This window comes from Anastrepha ludens, chromosome X (genome assembly GCF_028408465.1).
Source record: "Anastrepha ludens isolate Willacy chromosome X, idAnaLude1.1, whole genome shotgun sequence".
NCBI lineage: Eukaryota > Metazoa > Arthropoda > Insecta > Diptera > Tephritidae > Anastrepha > Anastrepha ludens.
In genome coordinates, this window is record NC_071503.1 from 17462420 (window position 1) to 17477846 (window position 15427).

The 15427-nt window shown below is 35.4% G+C and overlaps 1 protein-coding gene across 4 annotated transcripts in view; it reads left to right on the plus strand.

Annotated features, from left to right (window-relative positions):
* The first annotated feature begins 879 nt into the window (after positions 1 to 879).
* Positions 880 to 15427, plus strand: part of LOC128869311 (calcium-dependent secretion activator-like) — a 128963-nt gene continuing 114415 nt past the window's right edge. For 3 of the 4 annotated variants that reach the window (XR_008455261.1, XR_008455262.1, XM_054111837.1), the window contains exons 1-5: positions 880 to 1401; positions 1925 to 2156; positions 2241 to 2491; positions 2554 to 2568; positions 5054 to 5287. Coding sequence is in view for 2 of the 4 variants with exons in the window: in XM_054111837.1 (XP_053967812.1) it covers positions 1977 to 2156; positions 2241 to 2491; positions 2554 to 2568; positions 5054 to 5287 (680 nt within the window). In the remaining 2 variants the exon portion in view is untranslated. The remainder of the gene's footprint in view (positions 1402 to 1924; positions 2157 to 2240; positions 2492 to 2553; positions 2569 to 5053; positions 5288 to 15427) is intronic. The other variant, XM_054111838.1, reaches the window with a different exon arrangement.

Sequence of the window (15427 nt, forward strand, 5' to 3'; positions counted from 1 at the left end):
GCTAATGCTGCAAACAGTCACAGACGTAGACGCAGCCCCTGACAACTGTTACGATCAAACTAATGAGAGCCCCACGTAAATGAAAAATTACTTCCCTTCCGTACCGTAGTACCGTAGATTTTATCGCAGGATTTTTGAAAATTCCCGTAGAACCGTGTCAGCTAATTGCTCTCTCACCACACAGTACATTTACAAAATAAAATTGGAAAAATTTTAATTTTTGTTAAAATAACTTAAAAAAAATGTTAATAATGCTAATTATAGATAAACGAACTATTTGCATTTGTTGGTTTTTGGCTTTGGTTTATTAAACAATGAAATATTGTAACTGATAACGCGGATGTGTGAAAAGTGTGTAAGCAAAAATATCAATAGCAACATTGTGTAGATACAACCAAACACATACACACACAAACCGATGTATTGTGTAAATATATAACTTTTTCGTCAGAACGTCGACCCTTTTTTACTGCTGAAGTGGTAACAATTGAACCGTTCCAAACTGCATGTTGCTTTGCATTTGTATTTCTTGAATACAACAATCGGTGTGTATCGAGTACCGATTTGCATTTCATACGTTATCGACACGTATAAAATAGCCATATGGCTTAGTGACCGAAATAATAGCCACATAACATAATTTACAATGTCCGGAAAAGAAAGATATGCAGATAAATAAAAGGCTGTCGAAAGAAGCTTATTTTTACACCAAAAAGAAAAAGCGGTCCGTTCGAGAAAAATTACCCGTGAAGTGGAAGTAGATGCATGGGCACACTGCACTTAAATTTATGTATACTGATGATTTCACTTTCACTATTCATGAGTTTTGAAATGCATTACTATTAAAAGCTGAAAGTAATATACCTCCCTGCCCTATAGCTGCCGCTAATCGCTGCGCAATGGCCAAATGGACAAATGAAAATTTTGAGAAAGTGAAGAAAATTGTTATAGAGAATCGTCGAGTCACAACTAGAGAAATTGCTGAGAATGTCGGCATATCGGTTGGCTCATGTCAAGCAATCTTTTCGGAAATTTGGGGCATGAAGCGTGTGGCAGCGAAGTTCGTTCCAAAATTGCTGAATTTCTACCAAAAACAACGTCGCATGAGCATCGCTCACGAATGGTTGAATGACGCCAACGTTGATATAGATTTGCTTAAAAGGGTCATAACTGGTGACGAATCATGGGTATGGATATATGACATCGAAACCAAAAGCCAATACTCCCAATGGAAGAGTCAAGGAAAGCCTAGAGTCGATAGCAGAAAATCGCCGAAAACGCAAAACACTTGTCTTATTTCTGCCTCTCACAAACAAACTAAACGTGCCATATTACTGAAACCGTGAACATATCTTCAAGACAGGTGTACCAACATAAAAAAATTTAAATCGAAAGTCGAAGGTACGTGCATCGCGAAATTTGAAAATTTGCTTTATTTTTTGAACACACCTCGTATATATGTAAGTATTTCGCATCAATACAGAGCAACTTGCAATCTCGAAATCGGCTTGTAATTTTAAAGGTTTATTCGGCTCATACGACGTATTTTTTTTTTAATAAATTGTGTTTAGTGATATAAGCTCAATTCTCAGCGCAATGATCAGATGTGAACTAAGTTAGCTATAAGCTCTCTGAGTGGGTGAGGCCTAAACCATTTTTAGAGATAACCTCACATATGTTTCACTAGATGCACTTTAAAATGGAAAGTTGCTTAATTTTGTGATTTAAATTTCAGAAAAATAATTAAGACTACCTTTGTGTTGGTACTGCTAACCAACATGTTACATCGTCCGTATTAGTACGGAAATTCAGGTTTACGTCTGCTGGTGGAATTGTCAGCGGCGTCCTGAACTTAACCTAATAGAAAACGCTTTAACTATCCGTCTAACCATGTTTAATTAAAACTCACCGTTTAAAATTTTAGATCATTGCCGGAAATTGATGGCCTGAGCAAGGAAACAGTTCTCACATCCTGGATGGCAAAATTTGACATTATACTTAAAGGTACCGGCGAAGAAGACTCAAAACGACCCCCACGAATGCAACAATCTCTGAACAGTGAATTGATCTTGTCAAAGGAGCAATTATATGATATGTTCCAACAGATAGTAAGCGTTAAAAAATTTGAACATCAAATACTTTTCAACGCATTAATGGTAAGTAAGGCAATTATATAAAACATAATACTAATAAGAAAAGAAACGAGACGCATCACGATAAAACATACAATAACATAACAGCTGGATTCAGCCGATGAACAAGCAGCCGCAATTCGTCGCGAACTAGACGGCCGAATGCAGCGAGTTAGTGAAATGGAAAAAAACCGAAAATTGATGCCTAAGTTTGTGCTTAAGGAGATGGAGTCTCTTTATGTTGAAGAGTTAAAATCGTCTATAAATCTATTGATGGCGAATTTGGAATCTTTACCAGTATCTAAAGGAAATATGGATAGCAAGTACGGATTACAAAAGCTCAAACGCTATAATCATAGGTACTAATTTTTTTGGTTACAATATGGGAAAGTTATCAAAATATATTTTTATTTTATTGCAGTACTCCATCATTTCTGTAAGTTAAATCCTTGTTAAATATTTATTATTAAGCACCAGAGTATAAAACTGAAATAGGAGATTAAGGAGATAGAAATCTAACTTCACACTGCCATTTGGCTCTCCCCGATAAAACACTTTATGGTATCGAAATATTTTATATTCTAATCAGTCCAATTTGAATCACTTCGTAGTATTGACTTGTTAACGACTATATAGCATTTTTACATATATGTACATATATACACACCCTTTATCTCCAATTTGACTTATGCGTCTTGACATTGTCCTACAAATGGAGGTACCTACAGTTTTATGTCGACTGTGAACAGCAGATGCTTTTTATGAGAAGCTTTTTTCATAGTAGAAATACGAGTACACTTAGAGGTTTGCCTAGAGACCGCCGCTATTAGAAACGGCTCTCCAATATGTTATGTTTCATGTCTACAGTATGCTTCGGACACACCGAATAGTAGTCAGTCAGAAACCGGCTCGGCTATGCGGCCATCATGATGAGATAACTAGGACAAGGCAAAAAATGCAAATGCATGCATTTCTATTTTAAACCTTCCACCTTATTTTTATTATATGTATATCGGAGTTTTAAGTCGAGACGAAGAGAATATATGTACGTTAAAACATAATTCGGCATATTTTGTTATGAAGACATGGTTTTGCATATTGAAAAAGAAGTGGCATAATTTTAATTTGTATGGCATTATTTCAATATTTTAGAATACTTATTTGGCATAACTATACTTTTAATTTTTTTACGCATATTTCTTAGTAGTTAGTTTGTAATAACAAATATTTTAAATAATCTGTAAAAACACTATTTAGCAAGAAAACTTCTCGATAAATATTATAGTATATTGATTAATACTCGTAGCTAACGTAGCTTTTCAATGCAAAAGTGATAGATATTTCCTAAACATTTATTATTGTAAACTACGGTTACATGTCAAAATACGTCGAATAAAATAGTTATCTCAAAAGTTTGACTCAGTTTTACTGAAAAACAAATACTTTGAAATACTACAAATTCTTTTATGGAATACAAATCTAAAACGACCGGCACTGTTTCAGAGCTATCATTTTTGACACATCTGTGGATGCCGACCTTACATTTTCTATGTATAATATATAAACATTTCTCGGTAATAGACATCCTTTTCTTTCAATTTTATGGTAATATAGAATCAAGGTACATCGAAAATGTAGAAACGTAGACAATTAGAATTGATCTTTGAATTCTCAAATTTTGATCAAATTACAGTAAATCTTGGCTAAGAGATTTTGATTTTGTTGTTATCTAATAAACGTATATCTATTTTTCCGGTGAGTTCGATCACTGGGTTGCTAAACAAAACTCATAGACGTATGGCTTGCCTTATTTTATTTCACTTCTTAATCACTTTACGTCACATGTACACGTTCGCACGCTCAACATAACACTAATTACTTTGTGCGCATACACCTTTGCGCGATTTTTTACAATACAGTGGTCATGTTGGTTTTGCTCTACTTATTACCTGCCTTGGACACATTCTTGTATTATTTACGGCAATAATAACACAAATTAATTTTTTTATTGTTTTTACTTACTTATACATACTCGTACATATTATATATATTTTTATGGACTCTATGTGACGCGTTATGTGTTGTTCTTTCATTAATAAAAAATGTTATTATTTCTAGTTGATTTAAACGAATTATATTATATTTTATTTGTATTTTTTGCAGCACACCATTTTATAAAGTTTGTATTGAATTTATAAACACTAAAAACTTGATCTTTAGTACATACATATTTTGCCTTGCTCTACTGATTAATATAACGTTCTTCAGGTCGAGCTGATACCTATTTCAAAACCTGTAGGGGAACGGGTGCAACGCTCGGTAGACACTTCCGTAAGCAACTCGAAGATCCCAATAAGATGAATGGTAGGAACCTGTCGCTATTAATTTTGAGTACGACCTAACCTAACCTAGGACATTTATAGTCAACAATTCGGTTTTACTACCTAACTTTGAAATATGTATTATCGCATCAAGCATATGGCATTCTTGCGATTACGCAGATATTCGCACTTTTCCACCTCTAATTTACCGTCGGAAGTATTCTACTTATAGTCTTAATGAAATGCTAAATCAAAGCCAGGTACATCTAGGTACATCAAAAAAAATGTATTCAAAGGGTTCATAACTTCTTCTCGAAGAAACTTAATTGAAAGAATTTAAGAACCCTCCCGCTTAACTAACTGCACACTGCAAGTTAAGCCATCATCTGGGAAAGATTACACTTTCTGAAAAAATCGAACGTAAGTAGGTATTGCGAGTTGGCGGCGAAAATGCCATGCCTTATAAGTGACACACTTTACCCCCATCTTGTCCCACATGCTCCACTTGACAGCTTTCCACTTTGTTCCGTTCTTTCTTTTTCCCCCTTCTAGCGTTTGTTTTGGTATAATTGTTATTCTTTTTGTTAATGTGTTTTTAAGTAGGAAGATGGTATTGCGATCACATGGATCACTTTCAAAATTGGAAGGGGACACAGATGAGGGTATAACGCAACTGACGAAATTAGATGTTGTGCTCACTTTTCAACTGGAAGTAATCGTCATGGAAGTAAAGGGACTTAAATCGCTAGCTCCTAATAGAATAGTTTATTGCACTATGGAAGTGGAGAATGGTGAAAAACTGCAAACGGACCAGGCTGAGGCTTCGAAACCCATGTAAGTACAAAATAAATACACTCAAAGTGTCAAAAAACCGAAGCCACAGTAACATTTATTATGAGAATTATTCACAAAAATAACATAATTCTGGCTTATTAATGTACTTTCGCTAGTATTTAAAAATGTTAGCATTTCTTTTAATGAAATATGTGAAAAGTCTTCACTGCTTGTATTATCGCATTGTGAAGATATTTAAATTGTTTAAAAAAAATTATAAGGAGGGAAACGCGAAATTAATTTAATATTGCATGTAGTCGCGTAATTAAAAAATAACACCGCACACATCCGATTACCAATTCAAAGGTGATGCTCTTTATTAATTCTTGTCCTTATATTATGCAGAGAACGTTAATGTATAGAGAAGTCTCACGGGCTACGAATAGTGTGAATTGTCAAAACTGAAGTGAAGCCGCGAAGACTTTTCCACCTCGCTCAACTCGACAACGGGGAGCTTCTTAACAGAGCAGATTACACTGAATTATGTACAAGTACATTGGCTCAGCTCAGTTTTTGGCTTCTGTATGAAATCAAATTGACGAATGCCGACGGTATTTTGCAAGGAATTTTCTTGTGCATTTCTATGTTCCCTTGATAAACGAAAATTTATTCAATTTATATTTTCAAACAAATACAATAAATAAAAAAAGATTTGAAATTATGCGCCAACATTTAAAATCAAAGTAACTTTAATGTTTTTTGATTTAATTTAAAAAGAAGAATTTAAACAAAATACATTATAAAACGACCTCACATTTTGTTGCGTGCGTTTTAGTAAATTTAAAACTTCATACAAATTTGATGAAAATGTTTACTAATTTTTTGAGTCAAAATTAATTTAGACGAGAATTCATAGAGCATACAAGTGTTTTGGTATATTTATATATAAGTACTATGTAAATCAATATATGTATACATATTATATGTTTGTGCAAATTGAACTTTTGCATCTTCAATTCTTATAGTGTTACATAGGTATGTATGTATGTGCACACGCACTGTAGCAACCACGACGTATCTCACGTCGCATGGCCTTATCATATTTACATTTGAATATGCACTTATTTGTTCCCTTGCCAAGCGAAATTGTTTTCAATTTACATTTATTACAGGGAATAATTACTATGTATGCATTTTCTAGATAGTATAAAACTTTGAAATTACCGAGTTAGGGCAGTTTTCAGTGTTTCACGACTTCTGATATCATATTTGCGAGCAGATTTTTCCAAAACGTCCCAAATATGCTCAATTGGGTTAAGGTCTGGTGACTGGGGAGGTGTTTTGAGCTGTCTTGGTGCATGATAAAGAAGCCAGTCTTGAACAATATGCGCAGTATGCTTGGGTCGTTGTCTTGTTGGAAAATCCATTGGTTTCCCAGGCCCAAGCTTTCCACAGATGGCTTCGGATTTTATTCCAATATTGTCTTATACTCATATCTATCCATAATAATAATAATAATAATTTATCCTAGTAGGTGGTCCAATGACCGACACTGCGACCTAAAAGATCTTTTGTGTCTAGCTACCTAATTTAATATGGATGATCCTTCTGATCATCCGCGAAAGTTACCCGACCACTACATCAGGTTCTAGTTTGCCTAGTTGTTCTCTGCCTTTGGAAAGGAGTTGGTTGAAAGCCATGTTCTTCCAACAATTTTTCTGCTATACGTATAAACCTTAGTATATCTGTAATAGGAGCTTTCTTTATTTCTTCCGGATCCAGTTGATCACGGTGGAAAATTTGCATTCTGGTTCTAGCCAGTGCAACGCACTCGCACAATAAGTGCTCCGTTGTTTCATCATCCTCAAAACAGAGTCTACACTCAGTGTCCCTGAGAAGTTGAATTCTGTTAAGATGATAGTTTAGATAGTAGTGGCCCGTAAGAAAGCCTACTATTTTCCTGATATCTACTTTCCGTAAGTTAATCAGTTCCTTTTTGTAGGTAAAAGGTCTAACCAACCTCTTGGCTTGACGAAGTTTCAGATTATCTTTCCAGTAAGCTATTCTGAGAGTATGTTCCCACTGGTCTACCCTAGATTTAGCTTCCGCCCAGTTGATATCACAATATGGTTCTGGTCCTATAAGGTCTGATGTCGATCCAGCCCTTGCCAGTTCATCAGCAATTTCGTTACCCTCGATTCCAGAGTGACCTGGAACCCAGCAAAGTACAACCGTATTTTTTGTACTTAATTCTTGAAGATTGTTTACACATTCTTCCACTAGTCTCGACTCCAAAGAATGAGACATTAGTGCTTTCAGTGCCGCTTGGCTGTCCGAATATATAGTTATGTGGGCCCCTTTGATACCCCTTTTTAGATTTGTCAGTGCACAGATCGAAATCGCTTGGATTTCGGCCTGGAAGACACTGGGCCATTTGCCCATGGGTTCTGAAACTTTTGTGTTGGGTCCAAAGATCCCGGCACCAACTCCAGTATTTGTTTTTGAACCATCAGTGAACTATTTCAGACTTTTTGGGTTAACCCAAGGTCCTCCAATTTCCCATTCATCACGGTCTGAGATAATTATCTCATAATTTCTATTGAAGACCCGTTTCGGAATCATGTAGTCTGTTACTGAACAGCTAATATCCCTATCCGGTATTTTTCTTAGAATACTCATATGACCAAAGTCACTGTATTCCTTATTTGACAAGATTTGCATTTTTAGTGCATTTCTAGCTGCACATTTCCATATGAATATATGCAGTGGGGATAATCCTACTATCGCTTCAATTGCAGTTGTGGGACAGCTTCGCATGGCACCTGTTATAGACAAACAGGCCTGCCTTTGAAGACTTGCCAGTAATTTCTTGGCTGTTTCTTGTGTGGTTTTGGGCCACCAAACAAGGGACGCATAGGTAATGATTGGTCGAATCATCATAGTATACATCCAATGAATCATTTTGGAGTCAATACCCCATGTTCTCCCCAGGAGACTGCGACATGCCCACATGGCTCTGGTGGCTTTATCTATCACCGATTTAAGGTGAGAGTTCCAATTTAATCTTTTATCCAGAACAACTCCTAAATATTTGACCTCATTGGAATAGTTTATATTTGTTCCTTCGACAGTAATTGAACCAAGGTCCAACTTATATCTGTATGTGAAAGGTACAATAATAGTCTTGCTGGGATTTATAGAAAGTCCTTCTGCACGACACCAGTTTAGAATGAAATTTAATGTTTGATTCATAATGCTGGATATTGTTCTGTCGAATTTGCCAGGAATGATCACTGCAATATCGTCAGCATAGCCAATTACCTCCAAGCCTAACTCACTTAGTTTGACTAGGAGGTCGTCAATAACCAAGGACCATAATAAAGGTGACAAAACACCACCTTGGGGGCATCCTTTTAATGCTTTGACTGAGACTGATACATCTCCTAGAGATGAGCTGATTTCTCTGCTTTCCAGCATTGCCTTTACCCACCCTATGGTCGGCTTGTCAATGTTTTTATTTTGTAATGCTCTATCAATCGAGCGATAATCTGTATTATCAAATGCACCCTCGATATCTAAAAATGCGCATAAGGCGATTTCCTTAGAATAATGAGCTTTCTCTATCTTTGATACGAGAAAGTGAAGAGCTCCTTCTGTAGATTTCCCTTTATTATATGCGTATTGCGATTTATGCAAGGGTGTGTTCTTTTCTAGATTTTCTCTAATGTGAAGATCCACCAATCTTTCCATTGTTTTTAGGAGAAACGAAGTTAAACTAATAGGTCTATATGACTTTGGAAGTTCACTGGACCTCTTGCCCGTTTTTGGAATAAATATCACGTTGACCTTACGCCAAACGTTTGGTATGTATTCCATACTAAAGCTATTCCTAAAAATGGCAACAACATCCATAACGCCTTCAACAAAAACCAATCGACCAATTCCAGATGCCGCCATAGCTCCCCACACCATAACACTACCCCCACCATGTTTCACAGTAGGTATAATATTTTTGGGATCAAGTGCAGTATTCGGTTTTCGCCAAACCTTGTTTCGGCCGTCATTCCCGAAAATTATACTTACTTTCATAAATATAACTTTCTTCCAAAAATCCATTTCTTTCTGTAAATGTGCCTTAGCAAAATCCAGAAGAAGTTGACGATTCTCGGCTGAAATAAATGGCTTTTTGAGTGCTGTTCTACTTTTAAAGCCGCTATCATGCAAAACGTTTATTACTGTTCTTGATGAAACAGCAGGTAATATTCGAACATATTGCAAGGTATTCGGATAGTTTTGGGGCACTTGTTTTTGGATCTTTGTGGACTTCTGACACTGTGGACACTACTGACATCGCGTCTTGAGAGCTTCTTCGGCCTTCCAGATCTTGGCTTGTTTTCGGTACTGTTGGGTTTTTATAGTTTTTGACAATAGTTTGCACTGTAGAGCGACTTAATTTTACTATTTCAGCAATTTCCCCGTAAGATTTGCTTTCTTTTCGAAGATTAACCACCAAATTTCGAGCTGATTGCTGAATTTCTTTTCTATTTGCCATTTTTAAAGTTAAAACGTGTTTTACAAATCGCTTTCTGAATTTAAATAAATGTAATGTTTGACAGATAAAGCAAATTAAGAAAACTAACGGGTTTTTTCCCTATAAGTTCTTCATTTTCCTATGTATTTTAAGAGTTGCCAAATCTGTATGTAGACTTTTTTCCCACCGATTTCTATGTTTATCGCGAATAGTTTATAAGTTACCAATATTTCCAAACTTTTTTTTCTTCCAACATTCTTAACTATTAATGTCGTAAACATTCACATTAAAATTATGTTGAATATTATCACTAGTTCTCTAAAAGTTGAAAATAGTCGGGTGGATGTAGAGTTTTTTCCTTAACTGTATAATTTGATCAAATCAAAAAATTCTTTTTAGAAACCGCTTCAAGGCACACAGGAATATGGTATATGCAAATTTAAATATGTATGTGAATTTTTTGTACATATGCTACACTATGGCAACTAGAATCATGGCCTAGCCTATGTACGTACATACATATTTTTGTTCTGAACTTCCATATAACGCACACACGGGCCACTCACTTTATTCCTCTAAATGTGTATGTCGTCCAGAGCGGAAATTCTATGCCTAGCGACTACAAGAACAAAATGCATTAATAGGCGCAGCCGTAGCGGCCATCATTCTAGTGCTGAACAATCTAAAATAGTCGCGGCAGCGCCAAACAATTTCAACTTTTTTACTGTACAAAAACTCATCATCAAAAAATTCATTGATAAATTCGAGCTTATAGTTCTAAGAGCAAGTATTACTTTCATTCATAAAACGAGCTGCCCATATGCCGATTTTCTCGACCATAGTCAATATTGGAACATTTCGCGGAGAATTATTTGCCAATATTTGGTAAATCTTCAATTTTTGTCAAGTCGAGTGCCCGCGGCTCCGTACATATGTATGCATCAATATGTGTATGTAAATATGTCTCTCTAAATGCTCGACAACCGCGGCTCAGAGAATGTTAATGTACAGAGAAGTCTCACGAGCTACGAATAGTGTGAATTGTCAAAAATGAAGTCTGACCGCGAAGGCTTTTTCATCTCGCTCAACTCGACAGCGGGGAAGTTCTTAACAGAGCTTATTACAGTGAATTATGTACAAGCAGAGAATGTTAATGCAATGAGAAGGAGCAAATGTTAAATGAGCTTTTTTCGAGTTCTAATTTGTAGATTCATAATAAGGTAATTTCAAATTCAACTTTCCTCACGAGTTGGGAATTGCAGATATTTACCACGCGAGTGACGCGAGTGGAGGGTTTCTATATTTACTTACCACGCTAGGACAGAAATTCAGATTTTTTCTGCGTTCACCAAACTACTGAGGAAGTTCATAAGATTTTGCGGCACACTACTAAGGAAATCGAAGCGAATCAATTTGCGATTAAGCAGACCGCGCGGCAGTTAGTTTGTGGTGCAGAAGCTAAAGTCGGCGGAGTTATTCGTTTTGTTTTTTGGCACGTATTTAATTCAGGTTCAAGTCCTGAAGTCATATTTTTTTTTCTTGCACATTTTATTTTACAATTCAAACCAGGAAAGTTTGGTAAAATTTTTGAGTTTATTTTAATTAAAATTTCTTTAAAATACTGTTTTTTTGTATTTTATAAATGGAAATTTCTTTTCGGTATAAAATAGTTCATACTGGATATGACCTGACTTTTATATAAATCAATCAAAACAGAAAATATGTACATATATCTATAATCTATTTCATCAAATCCAAATTATATTGATGAGAAAATATCATTCTAATATCCGTCCAGAAAGCCAAACGCGCATACACACATGCATATTCATATAATTACGCATACAAACTTTCAACTAACGCAGAATATGTACATATACAACTGCGAATCGAATAAATGAGTGATTTAGAAAAGTTTATTAGTAATTATAGTTTAGCTCAATCGTGAAAGACGTGTCGTGTATGCAGTAAATCGTTACATATGTGACTCAGGTTCAAATCCTGTACACAGTTTTTTGTTCGATATTTTTATTTCATTTTTTATATTTGGTTTAATTAGAATTGATTTATTCAGGTTTTTCTAATACCTGTTATTTAGAAATTTATTTTCTATATAACATTATTCATACTTCTTTTGAATTAATTTATATGTAAAACAGCCATAAAGGCAATCATATGAATATGCATTCCTATATTTAATCTCTTCAGTCAAATCTGAACTACTTACATACACATATTGATAAGAAAATATTCTAATATCCATGCATGCATCCAGAAAGCCAAACGCGCATACACGCATATGTATACAAATATATACAAACCTTCAACGAACGCAAAATGTATGCATATAAAAAACAGCAACTGCGACCGTCTTCTTGTCCGTCAGTGAAAAGATGGGATATGTATACCCTATGAGCAAAAAGAACCGGGAAGGTGATGTTGACTGTTTCCTTCGATTGCCAAGGCATAGTCCACCATGAGTACCTTCCATCGGGCCAGACAGTCAATAGAGAATATTATTTATCCGTTTTGAAACCTTAGAGAGATGCTGTGTGTTACACACCGCCGGAAATGTGAGCAAACAATTCTTGGATTTTGCGTGATGATAACGCGCCATCGCACTGATCAAAGAGAATACAAATCGGCCTGCCGGGGGTGTTTGGAGGACTGGGTTAAACGTTGGCACATGTGTGTTGCTTCAGACGGGTCAAATTTTGAAGGAGATAATATAAATTTGCCTTAAATTTAACTCTGTTTTGTTTAATTTAAACATTCCCGGTACTTTCTGATCATAAGGTACATATATGCCGCTTTGCGGACAGCAATGTGCGATTCGCTGGAAGTCGCATTAACTCGCGACTGTCGCACAGTTAGAAGACATATTTACATACATATAAGGGTGCATACATACATACGGAGCCGCGGCCACTCGACATGACAAAAATTTAAGATTTATCAAATATTGGCAAATACAGTGCACTCGCGGTAACTCGAATAGCCGCTAAGTCGAACGACGTGCTAACTCGAACACATTTTTTCCCCTATTGACTTCTTTGTAACTCGAACAATAAAAAAGCGCTATAACTCGAACAAAAAAACAAATTTATTTGTACACACATTCTTTTCAAACATGTACAATTTGGACATAGATACATATGTAATAGTATATGTATATAAATTATATGTATACTAGTGTATTGTCCATATGAATATTTCGCCGTTAATATCCCGTTAGTTTTCTGGGAACAACATCTTGCATTGACCAAATTGCTTTAAATTTGTCATTTGTAGTATATCAGTGCACGTGAGTAATGGATCGTAAAAGGTTGAAGTGTTTAACATTAGGACGTAGTGTTACTTCTCTAGCGAAGGAATAAGGCAATTTATGGCTTGCACTAACGCTACCGGCAACCATAAGCTTAAACTTCTCGTTATTGACAAAGCAAGAAATCCTCGTGTTTGACTTCGGCGATTTTCAAAGACTGGTTTCATAATTCGTTCGTGCCGCAGGTAAATTCCAGATTCATTAAAACAATTTTTTTAACCAAGTTAAATGACTTTAATATTTAGGTAAGAAAATATTTGAAAGATGGGGGACTACCTGAGAAGGCTCTTCTTCTAATTGATAATGCCCCATCACATCCCAACGAAATCGAATTAAAGTCCGAGGATGGTTTAATTTTAACTATGTTTATGCCGCCGAATGTGACACCATTGATCCAGCCAATGGACCAAAATGTAATTCGTATAACGAAACTATACTACAGAAATTTTCTACTGGCTTCCATTTTCAACAATCGATCGAAAAATCGATATCGATGACTGTTTTTTTAACATAGCACACTCAATTGATAAGTCGAACAAATTCGATAAATCGAACAGCGCCTGTTTTAATTAGTTCGAGTTATCGCGAGTGCACTGTAATTCCACGCGAAATATTCCAATATTGACTATTTTCGAATGGTCGCGAAAATTGGCATATGGGCGGCTCGTTTATGAATGAAATTGAAATATGAGCTCTAACTTATGAATGAACTTTTTGTTTTTGATCTAAATTGTTCAGCGCCGTCGCTGATAGAATCATGGCCGCTGCGACTGCGTCTACGAATGTATTTTGTTTTTGTAGTCGCTAGGCTTAGATTTTAGCTTTGGGCGACATGCGCAAGTGAGGTATGTGTTTTTGTTGTGTTCTAGAATATTTTAGAATGTGTGGTGGCAAAGCGGCCATCGCGTTGCGCTTGCTGTTGCTTTTGCGTCGATCAAAGTATTGTGTTTTTGTAATTGCAATATTAGGAATATCGACTGATGAAAGACAAAAGTATACATAAGCAAGAAGGGAGCGCTGTGCTCGTGCATATATGCATGAATGCATGAACGTGCATGGATGTAGTAACATATGAATACAATTATTTTGTAGGAAGTTTAGAAGGCAAGTAGGTATATAGTATGTATGTATGTATATATGCTAGGACATAAACTCGGTATATATGCATACATAGAGCAGAATTGTTTTTGCACTTGTTAGGAAGAAACTCGTTCACTAGTGCGCATGTGTATTTGATTTCTTGTAAGAATGTGATGTGGTATGACATGTGTACATACATAAGTCAAGGTTATTTGGGCATACTTGCATATGTGATATGATGTTCTTGCGCTTGTGCATTATTGTTTTTCATATACAAATGTACATACATACATATGTATGTAAATGCTGTCGAATACATAAACTATAAATTGACATACAATATAAAATAAGTGTTGATTTATCTTAAACCGTTCTTTTTTTCTGAATGCAAATACCTCCTATTGACATGTACATACATATTATTTACTTATGTATATTTCATATACCATCATTTATTTACATATAAAGTATACGTTCATTTATGTACATATGTGTGTAATGAAAAACTTCACGAATTACTTTCAGAACTTTATTAAAATTTATTCGCGTCGCGCGCATGCACAAAACCTTTTGTTCACAACGCAGGCGCAGAAATAAACTCTCTGCGTATTTATCCTCCCCACGTGACTCGCCATCAATTCTCGGCACAAATTTTTTTTTTCGTTTTTAAATTTTTTTTTTTTTAATGTAATCGTAAAAAAATTTGTAATACATTTTATGTATCCGCTTATCATTTCAAAAGTAACAAAATGGTCAAAAAATAAGCATTCGAAGAAATAAACGCACCGCCTATTTTTCCTCGCCACATGTTAGACTCGAGTTCAATTCCCGGCGCAAACTTTTTTTTATAAATTTTTATTTTTAAATCGTTTTTTTTTTAATGTAATTGAAAAAAAAAATTATGTAATAAATTTTACGTATTCGCTTATTATTTCAAAAATATGAAAATAGTAAAAATATAATTGGTTTAATGTCGAGGTGAGAAATGTGTTGTGTGTTGAGGTGAAAAATGTGTGGTGTTTCTAATTTTTGAGTGGGCAAAAGTCAGTGAGGTGTCTATAAACTCGGTGTGCTAAATGACCTTATTACAAATCTTTCAAATCTCAATTGTACTAAAAAAAGCTCACAGTAACATTTGCACCTTCTCATTGCATTAACATTCTCTGGTACAAGTACATTGGCTCCGCTCAGTTTTTGGTTTCTGTATGAAATTAAACTGACGAATGCCGACGGCATTTTGCAAGGAATTTTCTTAAGCATTTCT